Source organism: Callorhinchus milii, unplaced genomic scaffold, assembly GCF_018977255.1.
Source record: "Callorhinchus milii isolate IMCB2004 unplaced genomic scaffold, IMCB_Cmil_1.0 Scaffold1, whole genome shotgun sequence".
NCBI classification, from domain to species: Eukaryota; Metazoa; Chordata; class Chondrichthyes; order Chimaeriformes; family Callorhinchidae; genus Callorhinchus; species Callorhinchus milii.
In genome coordinates, this window is record NW_024704742.1 from 64,376,851 (window position 1) to 64,398,085 (window position 21,235).

The 21,235-nt window shown below is 41.9% G+C and overlaps 1 protein-coding gene across 1 annotated transcript in view; it reads right to left on the reverse strand.

The window, feature by feature from the left end:
* dok7b (docking protein 7b) overlaps positions 1 to 21,235 on the reverse strand; it is a 46,910-nt gene that overhangs the window by 10,889 nt on the left and 14,786 nt on the right. The window contains exons 6-8 of the mRNA XM_042342035.1: positions 19,002 to 19,109; positions 13,044 to 13,855; positions 4,578 to 4,652 (exon numbers count right to left, since the gene is read on the reverse strand). Of these exons, the coding sequence (XP_042197969.1) occupies positions 4,578 to 4,652; positions 13,044 to 13,855; positions 19,002 to 19,109 (995 nt within the window). The remainder of the gene's footprint in view (positions 1 to 4,577; positions 4,653 to 13,043; positions 13,856 to 19,001; positions 19,110 to 21,235) is intronic.

Genomic DNA, 21,235 nt, shown 5'->3' on the forward strand with positions numbered 1-21,235 from the left:
GGAATGACCAAGGAAATCCCTTGGATTTCAGGAAACTGGGAGAGAGAAAATTTCCTTCTTTTTTTGAATTGTGCCATGGGATCTTTAATGTCCATCCAAACAGGCACTGACAGAGAATTTGGTTTAGCGTCTCATCCAAAGGACAGCTCCTCCAACAAAGCAACACTCCCCAGCATTGCATTGGAGGGTCAGCATAGAATATGTGGGTTACATCTTAGGGCAACAGGAATTTTGGTACAAAGAATGAGTTATCGCTACCAAGAAAGCTTACACTTCAAAGCACTGTGCAGCAGCGCATTATAATATTGAAGTAATCAGTTCTCAAGTCTCCATTTTTTAAAATCTCTCACAATCTTAACTTTTAATACAAAATGGTCATAATAATAATAATCCCTGCATTTGATATAGCGTTTTAATCACATCGTTGAGACATCTCAAAGCGCTTCACAGAATATACTGTACAGTGAATTGACTGTATTTTGTGGACGAAACGCAGCAGCCAATTGCAAATAGCAGTGTCCCACAAACAGTCGTGGATTAAGTGACCAAACTATTATAATTTTTAAAATGTATTTATTTATTTGTTTGCTTTTTGAAGGGATTATTACCCCGAGAAAGCGATCCGTCAATTGACAACTGGGTTCCTACTTACTGCCAGGTAAACAGAGGCATGTGGAGTAAGGAAATTTGCCTGAAACCTGCCAAGAAATTGAACCCAAGTCCTCTCGCTTGCACGGCAAGTGCTCTAACCAGTACACGACACGACTAGACTTACTGGCTCAGATACCTGGAATCTTGGAGTTCCGGGTGTCAGACTACCCCCTTCCATCTTGTGAGCATAAGGATGAGATTAAATAGATTGAAGAACGTCCCTCCCCCTGGTTCGGAGTCATGCTCCATCACTCTGAGACTCTACCCTACATGAAGAGTGATATATAAATGCAAGTTGTGTTTTTGTTGTTGTATCCCATTCAATAATGAGACAAATTGTACTGTATTTCAGTTTGCATTACATGCAACAAGTGTGCTTTATGTCAAAGTCACAGCAATGCAATGAAATCCTTGACAGGACATGTCCTCTGTTTTGTTCTGAGCTTCACATTCCCTGTAACTCAATCCCTTGGCTTTCCTTGTACCCCAAAATAGATCACCATCTGAACAAGGATCAATACTAATTTGGTTTCTATATGTTAGATATCTGTAGGTCAGCAGGAATTTTGGCACAAAGAATGAGTTATCACTACCAAGAAAACTTAAACTTCAAAGCATGGCCCCAGCAGGACATCATATCACTGAAATAATCAGTTGTCCCATCTCTAGTTTCCTATTGCAGTGCAAGCCTTTGATAGATTGTTGTGTAATCTGACAACATTTTGTTGGAAGGCTGTCTCAGTTCTAAAGAATGAAATAAACATTCACATAGCGACTCAAACACAAGCACAATATGCTCACGGCAAACCGCGAACAGCAAACAGGTGGAAAGGACAGCATCTGCAAATCATGAGTTACTGCGCTAAATGTGACTTTGGTTTGCACCAGATATTGCCAGATTTTCCATCAATCGATGGAAACTCTGCTCACACACCCAGCAAAGACTGTGTTGCAGCTGCCGTTTTGCTTTTCCCGATCTTTACAGACCATTTCCATAGCTGAGAAACTTCACAAAAAGCAAAGAGAGAAAACACAATGTTTTTCTGTTTCCAAAGAAAAGGCCTCAAAAAAGAAAAGCTTGTAACGCAAAATGCCGGCAGCAAACAGCCTTCAGAGTCCTTAGGGTACTGATTAGAACACTTGTCTCAAAGCAAGAAGATTCAGGTTTGATAACTGGACAGGGCGAAACCTTGGGCAGGTTTTCTTACTCCACACACCTCTGTTTACCTAGCATTAAGTAGAAACCCAGCTGTTAGTCGATTGGCAGATCGCTTTCTGGTGGTAATAATCCCTCCAACAAAAAAAATTGGTCACTCAATCCACGACTATTTGTGGGATACTGCTGTGCGCTGTGCACAGTCAATACACATTATAATATATATTATGTGAAGTTCTTTGAGACATCTCAACAACATGATAAGGCGTAATATCAAATGCACAGATTATTACTATTACTATTATTTATTTTATTTTACAATCTTCGTTGCAAAATTTGGTGGCAAACTGCGTAATTTGAGGAGTAAATCTCAAATTGGAAATAGCACATAGCAGCTTCCAGTTTGTGCATGGCACATTTTCAATCTTATTTTTAGTCAACTCACTCTATGGGTGGGAGAGGAGGATGGGGATGAGGCGGAAAAGATAATCTGTTGTAATGGTGATCCAAAAGGATTGCCTTAAACTGAAGGCATTTACAACTCAAAAAGAGAAAGCAGTTTCTCCCTGTGTTGTGGCCAACAATCCCCCAAATAAAAATTGGTGATTCACTCATGGCTGTTTGTGGGATATTGCTGTGAAGACATCAACTGCCACATTATCTACAAATATACAGTTGTACATTTCACAGTAAAGTCCTGTGAATTGCTTGAGACATCTCAACGATGAGATAAGGTACTATATCAAATGTAAGAATTATTATGTTTGCTCATTATCATGGAGTAAGGGTTCTTCAGGCTTGAGAGAAGACATCTCAGAGGGAATCTTATGGAGGTGTATAACATTTTAAACATAAACAAGGTAAAAGAGACAGCATCAACAAGATAAACAGGTTCTGGGCTAGGTTGCCAACCCCATAGTACTGGGTATAGTTCAGGTCATTGCCTAGACCCTAAAATCAATGTAGAGCAAAGCTTTGAGGAAGATCCCGTGTTAAATGGTCAGCCATGACGTCCCACTAGATTAGCCAGGGTTCTTCAGACTGAATAAGAACATCTGAGAAGCAATTTTAAGGAATTATACATATGGTCAATGAGATTGAAAAAGAGAACTCAGAACAACCTTTCAGATACATCAAGGTAGCAGGACAGGAAAGCACAGATTCAAGGATGTGAAGGACAAATTAAGGATAGACACCCAAAAGCATTTCTTTATTCGGAGAATAATTAACAGCTGGAACGAGTTACCAGGAAGAATGATAGAGCCCAGAATCCTAGACTAATTTAAGAAACAGCTTGATGGTTCAATGGGAAGGTGAAAATGTTGGTGTTCTGGATGGATGGCATCAGATGGGCCAAAGGACCTTCTTCATCTGAATCTCTCTTGTGATCTCGTGCAAGTGCAAACACGAAGAATGTTCCTCCTTTTCCTCCTAGTTCTTCAGATCAGACCAGTGGTATTTCACAAAGGAAAAAGTGTGAAAAACTCAAATTACAGTGATCACGTGCCAACCCACATCCCCTAATTGTTCAGTGACCACCCCATCAAGGTTGTTTCCAATGTAGTCTCTAATGCACACATTAATGAATCAGAAGAAAGATTTCATATTTTTGAAACAACAAAGCACGCTTTCTTAAGTTCCTGTTTGGTCTACAAAATATCAGCCTGAGTGAAGGGTTTCCTCTGTGTTTGTTGATCATTCATTTCCTTACAACAAGAGGTAACACCTTTAATTCAGAGAAAGTTGAATAAGCCACACAAATAGGAAGTTCACAATGAAAATAATCGTACTAATTCATCACAAAACTTCCAAAATGTACAGCAATAGAAGACACTAATTCACAGTCTCGCCATCAAAACCCCTTTTAAAGTCAAACAGTTGACAAATGCCTTGGTTAGATTTCTCTGTTATAAATAGTTCACCAAAAAATGTATCTCATGGGTGAACAATAATATTTTACACAGTGTAGTCAGTCATATGAACTGAATGCACATCAGAAAAAATGGGAGCTATTGAGTTTGGAACAATTCAACAAAAAACTCACGGCAATTGTGGTCATTCAGCTCCATGCATTGCCTACTTCATTAGTTCCTCTTAATTTGCCTAATATATTTGTGTTGGAAAATATTCCAAAATTCTCCAGAAATTCAGATTACAGAAAAGGATATGTAGGTTTTGTGAAATGGCTGATTGTTAAGAGAGGCTCCGATGGTGAGATTCCCTCTTTGAACACTTGACTATACAACAACAACTTGCATGTACATAGCACCCTTCATGCGGGGCAGCATCTCGGAGCGCTTAACAGTGGCGGAGCCTGACCCCGAGCCAGGAGGAGGTGACTGTAAACACGGTCGAAGAGAAAGGTCTTCAGAGATGATCTAAAAGAGGGAAGGAGGGGACAAGGCAGAGGGATTGTTGGAGAGAGTTCCAAAGCTTCAGGGTGTAGTGGCTAAAAGCGCGGCCACCCATGGCAGAGTGGAGGGGATGGGGACAAACAGGAGGCCGGAGCCAGCCGAGTGGAGGCAGTGGTTAGTGGAGTGGGGGAGAGAGTAGGTTGGAAAGGTAGAGAGGTGCCAGGGCATGACGGATGTTGTGGACAAGTGAGAAGATTTTGAAATCATCAGTGGTAGTACAATGGACAGTAAAAAAGCTCTGAAACAGGTTTCAAAACGCACAACAGGAAAAGAAGACACTCTGTCCAAATGGAAATCTTCAGGCAAAGACAATCTATTACGTGCAGGTCATGAAAGTGAAAAGAATTGTAGCTTACCTCCACCAAACACCTAGTCTTAAGTGTGCGCCATTGTTCATAGGTTATGTAGTTTGGGAAAAAAGAATGACTGCACTGGGGTAGGAAGAAGAGAAAGAGATTCAAGATTTGGATTGTGTTTGTAACTTTACATCCGCTTAAGCCATTATGAATTAAAAAGACCGTGCTACATGGTTTGGGAAATGTAAAAATGTCAGCAAACTCATTGATAACATTTCAGATGTTTTTAAAATAGTAATAGTAAGGCTTAGAGGATGTGAAATTACAGGCCTTTGCTGAGCAAAGAAGTAGACTTGACTATGACGATTCCCAACAAATAAAATAGCCTGCCAGCATTTAATATGAAATTGATTGGCGGCATATAAAAGGAAATTAGATAAACACATGCAGAGGAAGGGTATTAGAGAGTCTGGGGAAAGAGAAATGAATTGGGTTTAGAGCAGATGGCCTCTTTGGGTAGCAAACACAGACATTATTACAATGTGTCCAATGGCCTCCTAGTGCTTGTAGATGTTTATGATTCAGCTCCAACATATGGAATGGCCACTCGGACAAAATATCAGGACAGTCAGCACCATAGAACAGTAATCCATAGAACAGTAATCCATAGAACAGTAATACATAGAACAGTAATCAATAGAACAGTAATCCAGCATGACCTCTGGTGGTTGAGCCAGGGGAGAAATAAGACAACAAATAGGAAAGAAAGCCACAAGAGACCATATGAAAATAGTATCGACTGTAGCCTGTGGCAAACTGTCCCTGGCAAGAATGCAGCTTATATAGAAACTGTCCAAAACCACAGTGATGGCACCCATTAAATTGCCACTGAGTAATCTTTGAGAATACCACAAGTGTTAGAGTACGTAAAGTAGTGACAATCAAAGATGAAGAAACAGCACACAAGAAAATCCCAAGGAAATAGTGGAGCTACACACAAGATAAACAAACTGTACAGACTGAAGAATCAAAGACGATTTAGTGTTGGAAACACATGAGGAATCAGAGATAAAGGAACTGTATACAGTGAGGAATCAACAATAAAGGAATGAACGGTAAAGGAGCTGTACACAGTGAGGAATCAAGAGATAGAGGAACTGTACAGAGTGAGGAATCAACAGTAAAGGAACTGGATACATTGAGGAATCAATGATAAAGGAACTATACACAGTACAGACTCAGTTATAAAGGGACTGTACACAACATTAAAGGGGGACACATAAGGAATTGTAGAAGAAAAAGATCTGCACAGAAACCAAGAACCAGGGTAGGTAACAGGTAAGTAACATGTGAGTGACGAATCAAAGGAGAAACTACACAAAAGTAACATAGCAACAAATTCAGACAAAATAGACCATTGGGCCATCTAGCCTACCCATACGATTCCTGGAAATAAGAATGTTCACCTCTTGTCTGTTGCATATGGGACAGTTTTTCAGTGCCTTGGGACGTCCTCCCGACGTGAAAGGCGCTATACAAATGTTGTTGTTGTTTTTCTAAATGGATTTTTCAGATTTTCAACAAGTTCAAATCATAGTTGAGTCGGACAGGTTAGTGTTGAAACTGAGCCTTGCAGAATAGCTACTGGAAGATAAAAGTGCCAAAGAGTTGGGGGTAGCTATGATGCAGTGCGGAAAGGACTGGGTCATGGTCAGGCGGGACATTCCCTGCTTTGGCTGCATTGTCAACGTCTACAACGCGAGTCTGAGGAACCATCGAGTGCAAAACAGGATGTTTGTCTGATCATTCAATCACAGGTGACACAACATGGACTGTGGACACAAGGGAGGGTGAAAATAGTTTGAAAAATAATTGAAATAAAAAACGATAAGGTAGATCAATACATTATGACATCTATGCTATTTACACCTGAATCTAATGTTCAGTGTTTCAATTAGAATGCAAGCGTACGTAATTCACAGTAAGGTACAGCCCATGTGATAAATTGCATTCAGATTAAATGCAGCAGACAGTGGCAAAGAGTTGCAATGATGATTAACACTTTCCATCTACATTTTGCTTCAATTACAATTTACCTCTGAAGTGAATACTTCAACTCTGTGCTAAATTGAAGTATGTCAAACCAAATATATAGGGTGGGTTCATCTGTATGAGTGCTGCTGTGCAGTAATGGAAAATTGTCAATTGTTGCTAATGCTCTGGATCTTCTCCACTAAGCACTGGATTGAGATTGAACGTATTATGTAACAGTCCTTACAGCTTTCAGAGAAATCAATCTGGTCCTGTCTACTCATGAACACCAGACATAGAAGTCAGAGAGCACCATCTGAATTTTAGGCAAATCTGAGGCCAAATCCAGTCTACCTTGACCCAAATATCATTCTGCACTTTCTTGACCAAGAGGACCACCTCTGGAAGCACCCACCAACACGAGACGCAGTGGCAAAGAGTTAACCTCTTTCCAGAAATCTGTAACCTTGGATCATGACCAACTAATGTGGAAACGCATTCCTCAGTTTCTTCGTTCTCTCCAACAGTTGGGCAGGACTGCAGGCTTATGTAACTGGAACGAAAGGGAGTCTGGGAGCACCTGTGCGAGTGTCTCAACTGCATGTCGTTTCATTTGCTGCGTGTCATCACAGATCGAGTGACACCCCAGAAACCCACCCATTCCCCATCAGCTAAAGTCTCTATTTGTTATGTTTTTGTTTGTATTGAGCTGACGTGTCCCACAGGAAAGTTGGATTTTTGGATTTCAGGTTCAATTTTGGATGCACTGAGAGAGAGACAAATATTAGGCTGATTCCTTCTGGTCATTACTTCTGTATTTTACCGCTGGAGTTAAAAGGCTACATTTTCCATCTATTTTCTGAGTTCTGTCTTGTTTTGCAGCAATTTTGTTTCATATGCTAATTATTGGAAAATCAAGTCTCTCGTGTTGAAGCTGTTAAGGCTGTGACTGACCACTGCTCTCTGCTTTCTAACCCTAATTGAAAAGAACCCCCACTTATACTACATGTTTGGTTGCAAACCACTGCCAAAATTGCTGCAATTCATCACGAGAGCAACATCTAAGCGCGGCATCAACATCTAATATTACAACGCATGTGGCAATAATTTTGCCTCTATTCCACAGCCAAAAATTACGTTGTTACTGAACTACCCAGAGGCTTCGGATTCAGCCTAGGCAGTCAGTGAAAACATAATTTTTGACTGGTGGGGTGCAGATTTTGCCTCTCACAATGGATCATAGCTGGAAAATAAACATGAGATGGGAAAAATAATTCACAGGTCGTTGTTCAGCCTGCAATTTACAAGCCAAAAATAACAAAATTATCCTTGCATTTAACTTGTGCAAGATCATGTCTTCAAAATGTCTCAAAGCACTCAAAGCACCACATATTTTGTGGGCGAAACGTGGCAACCAATTGCGCACAGCAGTGATTGATTGACCAAACAGTCGTGGATTGAGTGACCAAATTGTTTTTAAGGGATTATTACCCCTGGAAAAGCGATCCACCAATCGACTAATAACCGGGTTACTACTTACTGCAAGGTAAACAGAGGCATGTGGAGTAAGGAAACTTGCCCAACATTTCGGGAGTTGAACCCAGGTCTTCTAGCTTGCAAAGGCGACTGCTCTTACCACTAAGCTACAGGACTCCACTTAAAAAAAATGGTGGGCACCCGGATCAGAAAGAAAGGAATCACTTACCTGGAGAAGTATGCTGCCATCTAGTGAGCGATAGTTTTACACTGTTGCTCATTCTGAAATGTGGCACTCTTTACCCCACTTTTTTTTTGTAAAGTCCTTCCTTCATTACATTGAAGTAGTCTAAACATATGGCGCTATAACATCAAAAATCACAATAGTCATAAAGAATAGTGGAAATGTAATAGTTCAGAGCACAAGGAAAATTTTGAAAGCCTTATCATGATAATTTGTTGTGCATGTTGCTATTTCCAGCTTGCTATGTAAATCCAAGTCCCATTGTCACTGGTTGCCAATGTTTATACTGGTGCTTTCATTTAGCGCATATTACTTTCAAGCCATGAAAATACTACATGAGAAGCCTTTTACAACAACAGCCCTGTGATGCAATATAAACATATCTCTCCACCAAACAGAGGCACCGTGCCGCATTGCAGAGGCTCCAGTGTGATTAGAACCATAGAAATTACAGTCACAGCAGAAAGCCATTCACCCATCGAGTCTGTGATGTCTCTTTTAAAGAGCAACAGTTTCAGTTCCATTTATCGGCCTTTTCCACCAACCACTGTGGTTTATTCCTTTTTAGATATTTAGATAAATAGGTTTACTAAAGGAGAATGATTATAAACTAGAACTACAAAAGGATTACAAATAATTACACTGGATAATTACAAATTGCAAAATTCTCGCCAACCTGCATCTAAAACTCTCCAGGATTAAGTAAACAGCGCGCGTTGGGACATTAGTGATATTGAAAGTGCAGTGATTCTGTCCCGTTACAGTAAAATGCCCATTACTGTCACAGTGGGTTGATGATCGTTCCTACCTTAACAGGCAACTTACCAAACTAACACCAAGACATCCCAGAATGAAATATCCTTTTCTCAGCAATTCCTAAATCAGCCTATCTCCTCCATGTTAAGCTGGCTTCTGAGGTGAACTGTTTGGCAACAGAATGGCAGAATAGAGTTAATCCTCCATTGCAATCTCAGTAGTCCAATTCTTGAGCAAGGTGGGTCTTGCAATACTCCAGGGCACTGCAGATGACAGGCTAGCCAGCCTGGCTCATGGACAGTTCCTGGAGCAGTAAGTGGGAACAGAGATTCTTCCCACTCAGCTTCCTGTTAACCCTGTAAGCCAAAGTCCTAAAGGATAGGGTTCTCCTAACTGTCCAAGCAGTGAAAAAATTGCCAGTCAGCATTCTCAATGGGAAGCTATGCAGTTTTAGCTTGTTAAATCTGGAACCTGCATAATCTGGGGTCCCCAAGTTTTTTGATTCTCCCCAAGCTGCGCCTAACACTCTCCGTGATTAGGTAAACAGCTTATGTTCTTCCACGGAAAGAGTGCACATTCTATTCCAGACACAGGGAGAATTTCCACATGTGTATGTCGTGTATGTCCACATGACATACACATGTGGAATTCTCTGAGATAGAAATGCATAAGCATGTTGATAGGTTTCCACATGTGCACCCAGCTAACCAACAAAATGAATGAAATTCAGACTAAACTGGGGCTGAGGATTTCCATTGAAGTTTGGAGTACAGAAAGCCACATTATTAACGGGGGGAAAATGTTCAGGAAAAGTATTCTTTACATTCTCCTTCCTTCAATCCTTAACCCTCCCACCAAACACTACTTGTTCTCACACAGCCCTCTTTCTCCCCTCGTCCCATTCCTTTCTTCCCTCACCCCACCCCAGCCCACACTCTGTTTTCCCCAAGCACTGTTTTACATGTCTCCTATTAATTCAAAGTCATACAGCTGGAGACCCACCACATCTGTGTCTCCTCGCCTGGAATTTGATCACTTGGATACTGTATCCTGCAGATTGTCATTATACTGAGTGGGGATTAACATATTTCTCGGTCCTAGATGCTGATTCTGACACAACAATGTGATTAAAATGTTTAGTGCCAGCCATGGCTCCAGGATTAGCATCCAACAGAGAGCCTAGCAGTAACCAGCCGACTGCGCTTCCCTCCTCCACCAAGAAAGACGACCAAAGGTCAAGGGTTACAAATATAGCTTGTTTGTTTGTTTGGTCAGTCAAAATTGATAGCCTTACAAAATCATAAAATCATAAGATTAGTTCAGATGAAGAAGACCTTTCAGGCTGTCTGATCTCATAATACCAGAAAACCCACTCTACCATCCCCCCATCTCAGCATCAAGCTACTTTTGTTTGGAATCATACATTTAATATGACTTATGCAAAGTATGAATTATATGAAACTTGCATAGAATATAAACTCTTGAACTGTAATTTGAGCAGATGTACAATTTAGGGGATTATACGATTTATACAGATCAGACTAACAATTTAATACAATGTATTGCAATTCAGGTGTCAACCTGGCTGAGCTGGCAGAACTCCTGCTTCTGAGTCAGAAGGTTGTAGATTCAAGCCTCACAGCAGTAATTTGATTTTATCGTCTCGGATGAGATTGCATTGTAGTGCTGAGGGTGTGCTGCATTGTTGGAGGTGCTGTTCTTCAGATGAGGGACATTAAACCAAGGTCCCGTTTGCTTGTTCAGGTGGACATTAAAGACCCATGGCAATACAGAAAAAGAAAAGGGAGTTTCTCCTGGTCCCTAGGCCAACAATTCCCCAGATAAAATAGGTCATTCAATTTGTGACCATTGATGGGACATTATTGTGCCCAAATTGTCTGCCACTTTGCTGACAAATAATAGTAATTCTTACATTTGATGAAGCTCCTTCCAGATCAGAATGACATCTCAAACACAGGATATACTGAAAAGTGGAATGACTGTATTTTGTGAGTGAATACAATCATTACATTTCACAGTAAAATCCTGTAAAGCTCTTTGAGATGTGTCATCAACATAATAAGGCACTAAATGATGATGAACCTTTATGAAACACTACTTAGAGTTCAGCTAGAGTACTGTGTTCAGTTCTGGGCCCCACACTTTAGGAAAGTATGTCAAGGCATTGGAGAAAGTGCAAAGGAGATTTACCAGGATAGTACCAGGAATGAGGGACTTCAGTTATCAGGAGAGGCGAGAGAGGCTAGGATTATTCTCCTTGGAGCAGAGAAGGTTAAGAGGAGACTTAATAGAAGTTTTCAAAATTATGAGGGGATTCTATAGGGTGAACAAGGAGAAACTATTTCCACTGGGTGGGTCAGTAACCCGGGGACACCGATTTAAAATAGCTGTAAAAGAAACAGAGGGGAGGTGAGGAGAAATTTTTTCACAAAGCGAGTTGTTCAGATCTGGAATGCATTTCCTGAAAGGGTGGTGGAAGCCGATTGGATAACAACTTTCAAGAGAGAAGTAGATAGATATTTGGGGAGGACAAGTTTGCAGGGCCAGGGGGAGAGAGCGGGGGAGAAGAACTGATTTGGGTAGCTCTTTTCAAAGAGCTGACACAGACATGATGAGCCGAATGGCCTCCTTCTGTGTTGTAAAATTCTATGATTCTATGATACATCAAATATAAGGATTATTATTATTGATGATGATGATAATAATAATCCTTCCATTTAATATAGTGCCTTTTACATCACAAGGCTGCTCGAAAGTGCTTACCTGTAAAGTGCAGTGACTGTGTGTTTTATGGGCAAATGACCATTAAGTGAAAGACCAATTTCATATCTGGGGGATTATTGGATAGGGCTCCAAGAGAAACCCCCTTCTCTTTTTGATATAGTACCATAAGATCTGAAACATCCACCTGAACAGCCAGTTTAACAACTCATGCCAAGGATGGCATCTCAGACAAAGTAGTGCTCCCCCATTGGAGTGTCAATCTAGTCTGTGAGCTTAAAGTCCTGACGTGGGGCTTGAACCCAGAGTTCTCACAGATAAATTGTCAACATCTGCAACTTCTGCTTCCATTTCCCCCTATAGTTTGGGAGGATTATTATTTCCCAGCCAGTTTGACAGGTCCTTTCACACTACCGTCTTCATCTAGCCTCAATACTCCAACAAGACATCCAAGTCAATTGAACTCTATCAATTGCAACTCTGAAGTAGGCTCCAGGAGCACAAATGTTGAAATTGCCCTCACATTGAATCTGTTATGAAATGTCACAAATTTAACCCCCCGCACCCCACCCAACGATTATAATAGATTATGTATATGAATGATCTGTTACAGTGCTTCAATTCTCTATTACCCTAACAGCAAATGTGGTCTCTTTTGCTGACTTTATTCATTAAATGTACTGTTATTTCTGAAAGGCTTGGCAACGTTCCTGCATATAAAGGCAGGCCCCCAGGCTGGAAGGAATAGTTTCACTTTTTGTGGAATCAGCCTAGCCATTGGAAATTGTTGAAGATTTAGTGGTCTGAAATTCCTGTCAGTGTGATGATACAATATGATGCAAATTTACATTTGTGTAGTGCCATCAGGACTATCACAATGAGCAATTATAATGGAGGAAAATTTCTGTTAGAGAGCTGACACCATCCATGTCCTACTCTTATTGAATATTCCTCAAGAATTTCAGGCCACAGAAGTCTCAGTCCTAGCCTGTAAAGGACATTTCTCCTTAAAATTTATAGTTATTCAGAATTGTGCAAACTTTTTTAAAAAGAAGCCGGTTTGATTTGGAAGTCGGTCCTTTTCGAAATCTGCGGAAAAACCCCTTCCAAATTAGGACTGAACTGAAGAATCTTTCCAGAATTCTACAGCATCTTAAGTTTTATGACAAGAAAATCTGAACCAGCTGGTCTCACGGCTCATAACCTGCGGAAACATTTGAGCCACAGACGATACAGAGCGAGTAGATCAAAGGGTTAAAGAGTGGGTTGGGGCTTACCCTTAAGCCCCCGCAGATGGGGCAGGCGGTGAAGAGGGCGTGCGGGCTGCATACATCACACGTTTCCGTCGATCCCGCTCCAACAGGCAAAGCCACGTTGCTCCCTATTTGTCCCTGTGGCTTCGGAAGTGACCAACGGGGCACGTAATCCAGGCACGGCTCATCAGACGAGTCTCTAGCACCTTCCTTCCCCTTGGCCTGACTCTCTGGGCTCAATAACTTGGGGTCACCAATATCCTGAGGAGCCGGAATCTGGTCCTTTAACGTGGAGGAAACTGGAGCCTTGGCTGTTGCTTCCTTACCAGCTGCCTGTAACACACTCCGCGGCGTGTCGTATAGATGCCTGGCAGAACTGGGAACCTGATACTCAGAACCAGTAGTCCTCAGCGTCTCGCTGTGCTGGCACGTGCACAAGCCCTGCTCTGGAGGCAAGTTCAATGGGAGGCTAAACACTGACCCGTACTCGTCAGCAGGGCCAATGTCCAGGCTCCCGGTGTAGGAAGAGAAGCTTCCGGAATATGACGAGTGGCTAGCCGTGGCAATGCCACTGTCGGAAGAGCTCTGGCGGCCCACTTCCTGTAGCTTCCGTGACCGAGGCGGCTTTAGTGGGGCTTTCGATCCCCGCATGACCTCCGCGTATAATCGTTCCTCTGCTGGATTCAGTCCCTTGGCAGCTGGTGGTGTGTGACCCTCTGGGAGGCTGCTCCCCGACAGCTGCTCAGGCCATATCGTCAGTCGGCTTCCAATACTCGCTGAATCCGACTGGCTGGTGTCTGAAGACTCGGTTGAGCTGGACAGGCTTCTGTCATCTCCTAGGGAGACAAGCACAAAGATCCACCCGAGTGCTCTAGAGAACACAACCTTCAACAAAACAGCATTCAATTCACGACAAAGCAAATTATCACCCAGAATGTGAACCCAGGAATGTAGGAATTGCTAGACGAAGAAAGACCAAGGTTCATCTAGTTCGCCTTCTACCATCCTGGTAGTCGCATGCTACAATAATGTGGATTATTGTGGATAGCAGTTAATTCTGCATGGATTAGTCTACAAAGGTTGTTGACTCAGTCCTGCACACTCCAAATACAGAAAAAACTCACATAAGTTGTGTCAGTCGGGACCATAACATTTAATGGTACATACCAAATTCCGAGTTGCAAGCAAACTATATAAGTCATATAAAATCTGATTTAATTAACAATCTTGGTCTTTCTTCGTCTACGTTACGTAACTTAATGCATCGGTATATGCGCATGCGATAGTCAAGATTACATTTCCCGCAATTCAGAGCTTCTTGACCCATCACCATATGCACATTTGCTGGAAAACATTGGAATCGGATTAAATCACGGGAAATGAAGTTCTTCTGCACAAAGGTTGACGGATCAAGACTACATTTCCCGTGATTCAATACAGCTGGCCAGAAAGTCCGCATGTGTCGATGGGTTAGGATGTAATTTCCTGTGTTTGAATACAACGGTAAGTATGGGAGTAATGGGTGGTGTGAGATTGGTGAGCTAGAAGGTGTTTAATACGAGTCATGCAAAGAAATCTATATGGTTTTGATAGGAAACTGCATGGGACTCACGTGGATGTATGACTTAGGTGATTATACGATTTATAAAGATTAGACAAATTAAGTTTTACTGTATTTCACAAGTTGTATTTAAAGTATTTGCACTAATATATAGCCTGTGTTGGGTATGTCAGCGACTATTCGGTATTTTGCGTACGTTCCTGGGTGAGCTCCCGGATATAACTTTAACCACTTAGCACAAACACAGCTTCACCCATATGCACATAACTTCCCACTCGAGTAAGGAGTCAGGCAGCCCAGCAATGCAGTGGTTTGGCGGTTTGCTTTGTGGGTTTGGGTTACAGGTGCTGAATCATCAGGAATGTCTGGCTCGCATGTCCGACAGCAATAAGAGGGAATGAACTACAGCACAGTTGAAACGCCAAGTTTCCTGACGCTGCTCAGATTAAACCATTGATTTTCGTAACATGGGCATGCCCCATCCTCCTCTCACACACACACACACACACTCCATCGCACTGTGAAGTGTAGTGACTGTGTTTTTGTTGGCAAACGCAATAGCCAAATTATAATAATAATAATCCTTGTATATGATACAATGCCTTATCACGTTATTGAGAAATCTCAAAGAACTTCACAAAATATACTGTAATGTGGATTGATTATGTATTTTGTTTGAGAAGCTCGTCAGTAAATTGCACACAGCAGTGTCCCACAAACAATTGTGGATTGCGTGACCAATTTTTTAGGGGATTATTATCCCCGGAAAGCTATCCGCCAATTGATAACAACCGGGTTCTTACTTACTGCTAGGTAAACAGAAGTGTGCGGAGTAAGGAAACTTGCCTAAGGTTTCACCCCACCTGGGAATCGAACCCAGGTCTCTTGCTTGCAAAGCAAGCGCACTTATCACTATCCTATGGGACTTCACTGCAAATTGCACTCAACAACGTCCAACAGGAACATCAGAGTCAGTTCAAAGTCACAGATGACTCTCACTGAACTCTTGACTCAGAATGGGGAAGGAGAGGGGCAGTGTGGGCCGTGTGGGCAGTGTGGGCAGCGTGGGTCCACTTGGATTCAAATCCAGACGCCTCTGGTCCATGTCCGTAACGGTAAGTAAACAGTTAAACATCTGGATGGCCTCCAAAATCAGCAGAGAATGACAAATGTAAATCCTTTTAATTTGCCAACTGTATAACGTGCAGAGATCCCTTAGAGACACAATTCCCGCGCCTAGAATGCAAAGCAGTTATTAACGCTACTGTAAAAGGTGAAACTCTGGAGTTGAGCTGGCTTTCAGCCACATTTTATACACTTGCAAATTGGAAGCCAGCACCTTTACTTTTAGAGACATTTAATGCAGCATTGAGGGGTCGGGCTCCAGGCAGTGATAATGAGCATTACTGCACCAGTTACATTTCCCCCCAAAGCAACCAGGTCTAACTCACTGATTCATAATTGCTAAATCCCAGCCAAAATGTTATCAGAGAGCAGTGGGAAGATTCTCGGTTTGTTGGTGTGCCCAACCCACAGTCCATTAGAAAAGCTCTTAATATATTGGACCACTGCAAAAACAGGTCAACACAGCTATGGTTCTACCTGGGATAGAGAGACATTCTGAAAGAAAAGGTGGGAGTTCTTATATAATAGTAATAAACCTGGCATTTGATATAGCGCCTTATTACATCTTTGAGACGCTTCAAAGCACTTCACAGAATATTCTGTAAAGTGAATTTTGTGAGTGAAACATGGCAACCAATTGCGCACAGCAGTGTCCCAAAATCAGTCTTGGATTGAGTGACCACATTTTTTTTCAATTTTGAAGGTATTATTACCCTCGGAAAAGTGATCCGACAATCGACTAACAACCAGGTTCCTACTTACTGCTTGGTAAACAGAGAAGTGTGGAGTAAGGAAACATTTCACCCTGCCCAGGAATCGAACCCAGGTCCTCTCAGTTGTGAGGTGAGTGCTCTAACTAATAAGCTCCAGGACTCTTAATGTTGTCAAAAGGGAACCTTGGTTTGGACACTTTGTAGCAAATGTCAGGCTATCTCATCACAAGCCATTCTTTATCTTAAGTATTCCACTGAGGGGAAGTACAAAGCAGGCCATCAACACATTATTGTGCATCTTTTTCTGCTAGCAACTGAGTGCCTCAATTCCTACCCAAGGAATTACAAATGGACATTACTCAATTAATTCATTACTCAGTTCCTGGTACAGATTTGGATATTTGTAAAACAACTGTATGCCAGAAATTCCACTTACAATACAGTATAAATGTACTATCTATATAACACCTTTACATCCAGAGGACATCTTGAGGCACTGAACAGTCTAAGGTTTGCACCTGAGCTGGGGTGGTGGCCAACGGGGTGGAAGGCAATAGACCGGAGGAGGGAAGATGGCCAAAAGCCCGGTCAAAGAGGAGGAACTTGAAGGAGGCGAGGGAATGGGCAACTTGAAAGGACTCTGGGATTGATTTACATAAAGTGGGGAAGATAGGCTAAAAAGCCTGACCGTCGATGGTGAGCCAGGGGACTTAAAGGAAGCCAGTGTGCGCTGGTCGGAGGGAGCAGCTGGATTTTTACGATTTGAGAAGGTCGCAGAGGTAGGTGGTGCAAGACTATGGAAGGATTTAAAGCTTAGGACAAGACCTTGGAACACGATCTGCTGGGGGATGAGGAGTCGATTGAGCTGAGCAAGGATGGGTATGATAGGCTCCCGGAGCCTATTGCTGGAAAGGACACAAGCTGCAGAGTTCTAGATAGTCGGCATCTGGTGAAGGGAAGAGACAGGTAGTCCTATGAGAGTTGGTGTAGTCTAGCCTGGACGTGATGAATGTGTACGTTAGCGTCTCAGAGCTTTTGGGAGAGGGAGTGGCAGAGATGTTATGTTATGGAGATGGGGGAAAGCTGAGTGGGTCAGAGCACCAGTATAAAGTTTAGAAGCTTTTAAGATCATTTGATTGTAAAATTTAAGATCGCACAAAATTGTGGAGTATTCTTCAATTGAGTTTTCATATAGTCTAGGCTGACTCTTGAATGCATTGCTGGGGGGTGCACTGCATTGTTAGAGGTTACATCCTTCTGATAAGATGTGAAACCCAGGTCCAAGGAAGAGGGAAGAAGGAGAGGACACCATCCATGTCCGCATTGCACTGTAGAAGGCAGTGATTTGGGACTATTCAAATATCCGGACTCAGGTTAATTTGTTTTATACGAACAGTCACGGGGAAATTTATTCAATAAACCAAATTATTTATATATCCTGTATTCAATTAACTGATCTATATTCTTAGATTAGGCACCTACATTGTTTGGGATTTCTAAATTCTATTCAATAAACCAAACCATGTGTTTATCTAACTATTCAATTATCCAAATTTCTCTGTATAAAATGTGAGTCTCTGTAAGGGAGGGTGGGTGGGATGTGGATTTGGATGGATTTAATTTCCGCCAACGTGAAACCAGTGTAACTAGGAGACATAGAAGGTGCTGCCAGAGAGGAGTTTGATTGGCAACTGTGATGCCCTTGTCCTGCTGAAGGCAAGGACAGACTCATGGACGTGTTAGACCCAGGAGTGAAGTTTTATAAATAGAGCAAGCAGCTAAAATAGCTCAGGAATTTAAAGAAAGAGACAGAAAGAGAGACAGCGGAATGGGTAAGAGCGACAGTCAGGCAAAGAGGAAGTTAAGCAAAAGGACTGAGGGCCAGGTGCAGAAAAGTGAGATATGAGTGATGATAATAATAATAACAACAAAAGTAATCCTTGCATTTGATTTAGAGTCTTTCTCTTCGGAGAACATCTCAAAGTGATTCACAGGATATACTGTAAAGCTTACTAACTGTGTAGTTTGTAGGCAAACGCGGCAGCCAATTTATACACAGTAATGTCCCACTATCAGCCATGAAGTGAATGACCAATTTTATCTGGGGGATTGTTGGCCAGAACACCATGAATAACTCACTTCTCTTTTCAAATAGTACCATGGCATCTTTAAAGTCCACCTGAACAGGCCGACAATACGGCAGTTTAACATCTCATCTGTAGGAAGCACATCCGACACCACAACAAATCCCCCTGCACTGCACTGGAGTCTCAGCCTGAACTTGGTGAGTTCAAATTCCTGGTGTGGAGCTTGAGCCAACAGGTTCTGGCTCAGACCAGAGCGCTACCAATTCAGTTAAGCTGTCATGGATCTGAAGGAAATTCGCACAATAGGATAAAGTTTGTCCACCCTCTTTCAATTCAATACAAAACAAATTGACATTTATATTGCGACTTTCATGTCCCAAGGCAGTTAACAATCCTGACTTGGTAGCCGAACTGGGGGTGTTAGATGAAGGGGGGTTATTATTTATTATTATTATTGCAGTCACTTTTTGCATTTGCTAAAAGTTCCACTTCTTACCTCCGCTGCTTTGTCGGCTGGTGTGAGAAAGAAGACTCAAACGTTTCTCCAGCTCCTGTGCTTCATGAGTAATTCTCTCCTCCATATAGGCTGGGTTTGCATTGGGATCTAACATTCAACAAGAAAAAATAAAAGACTTGGCACAAAAGTACGAAACAACATAATTTTCTGCCTCTGATCTTCATTCCTGGGGGTTTTCTGACTCATTCCCTCCCTCACCTTGTTCAAGATCTGTCTCAAGGCCTACCTCTTTAACCATGCATTTGGTTATCAGGTGCCAAGCCAGGACTGTTATGCAAATTGGGACGTCCTCCCGACATGAAAAGCGCTACATAAATGTAAATTTGTGTTGTATTGCAATTGAGCTCAATCCTGTTTTCACAAGCACGCTATTACGCAGATGTTACTGGATAGCAATCATCACCATAAACCCTGGCTGATTTGTTTTTCACCTTATTTAACCCAAAGTGAGCTAAAGCCAATTGCAATTTATTTTTTGTGTTCATTTAGTGCAAATCTGACATGGTTCATAACTTTTGGAGGACGTCCCCAAGATTTTCACGAGGTATACTGTAAAGTGGAGTGACTGCGTTTTGTAGATGAATGTAGCAGATAATTTGCACACAGCAATGTCCCACAAACAGCCAAAGTGAATGATCCATTTTACCCTTTATATTTCACTGTATTTTTGAGCGATCTGATTTGGTGTTTGGATAATAGCCAGCAGGAACATTCATTCAAAATTGTGAAAGACCCCTTGCTGAGCGGGTGTATGATACTGGTGTACAGAGTTAATGATTTTAAAAAACTGTCAGGTGAATTTCCATGCCCTCAGCTCTGGAAGTAACAGACTGACTTCAATGCACATGTGAAGGGACTCATTTTATTTCACTTGAAAGGAATTTAAGCCCATTGACAAGATTACACACTGAACACCAGAGGATACCTGATCCAGCTCTGGACAATTTCATTAATCACTGCCTATTTCATTCACCAGGACTAAATTATATCTTTTCACACCGAGTATCGTGTTCAGCGGGTGCTTTAACTAACACTCAAACACTTCTCCCAAAGCTTCTTCTGAGCCAGACACCAGACAATCCTGGTTAACTTGTGCTCTGATTTTTTTCGTTCCTGTTAAAAGATTTCTGGTCTCTGGCCAACACCTTCCCCTAAAAGCATGCCTGAGACTGGCAGCTCCCTGTGTACAAACACAATGTCCCTTGATGCTGTCTATTACTCTACTATGCATCAGCTTGGCTCAGTTGATAGCACTTTTGCCCCTGAGTCAGAAGGATATGGGTACAAGCCCTACGTCGAGCCTGTGAACTCACATAGTCTAGACTGACACTACAATGTGCTGGAGGGGTGAAACTTTCTTGGAGGTGCTGTTCTTTAGATAAGATGTTAAACTGGGGCACCATCCTCCTGTTCAGGTGGACATTACAGATCCCATGGCGCTTTTCCTGGCCAACAATCCCCCAAATAAAATTGTTCATAGCTGTTTGTGGGACATTGCTGTGTGCAAATTAACTGCCGTAGACTCCTACAAAAATTACAGTTACTACATTTTAACAGCATATGCTGTAAAGCATTTGAGAGATCTTCCCCACGTGAAAGGTGCTATATCAAATATAACAATTATTATTATTACTACATTGGAATAGTCCCTTGCTCAATACCACTCGAGTAATCCACTCAAGACTGTCAACTCTCGCACTGTAAATGGGCCACGCTGTATCAAAGCACATTATATTATTCTGTGAAGTGCTTTGAGACATCTCAATGATGTGAGAAGGTGCTATATCAAATGTAAGGATTATTAATATTATAAAAGGGGCCCGACAGTACAGTGAAACCCATTTATTCCATGGAAAAATTAAGATACAATACATTGGAATTATTTTAACACTTGCTAGAAATATGGGATCTACCATCTGAATATGCTTACACGTATACATGTGCTGTACCACCTGTCCCCAGTGCTACATAGAGGGGAATTGACAATATAGATGCTACATTTCTCTTTCTCTCTCTCTATTTTCTCCTCCATATCATCTTCCCAGTACCAAAAAAAAGGATCATGCTGTACAGACTGGAAAAGTCATGTGTTGTGAATTATGAATGACACGTCCACTTCCCCCAGTGTATCACAAGATTGGTTTGGATGAAGAAGGCTCTTCGGCCTCTCTGATCTCATCCCTCCAGGACACCCACCCTACCATCCGCCCCAT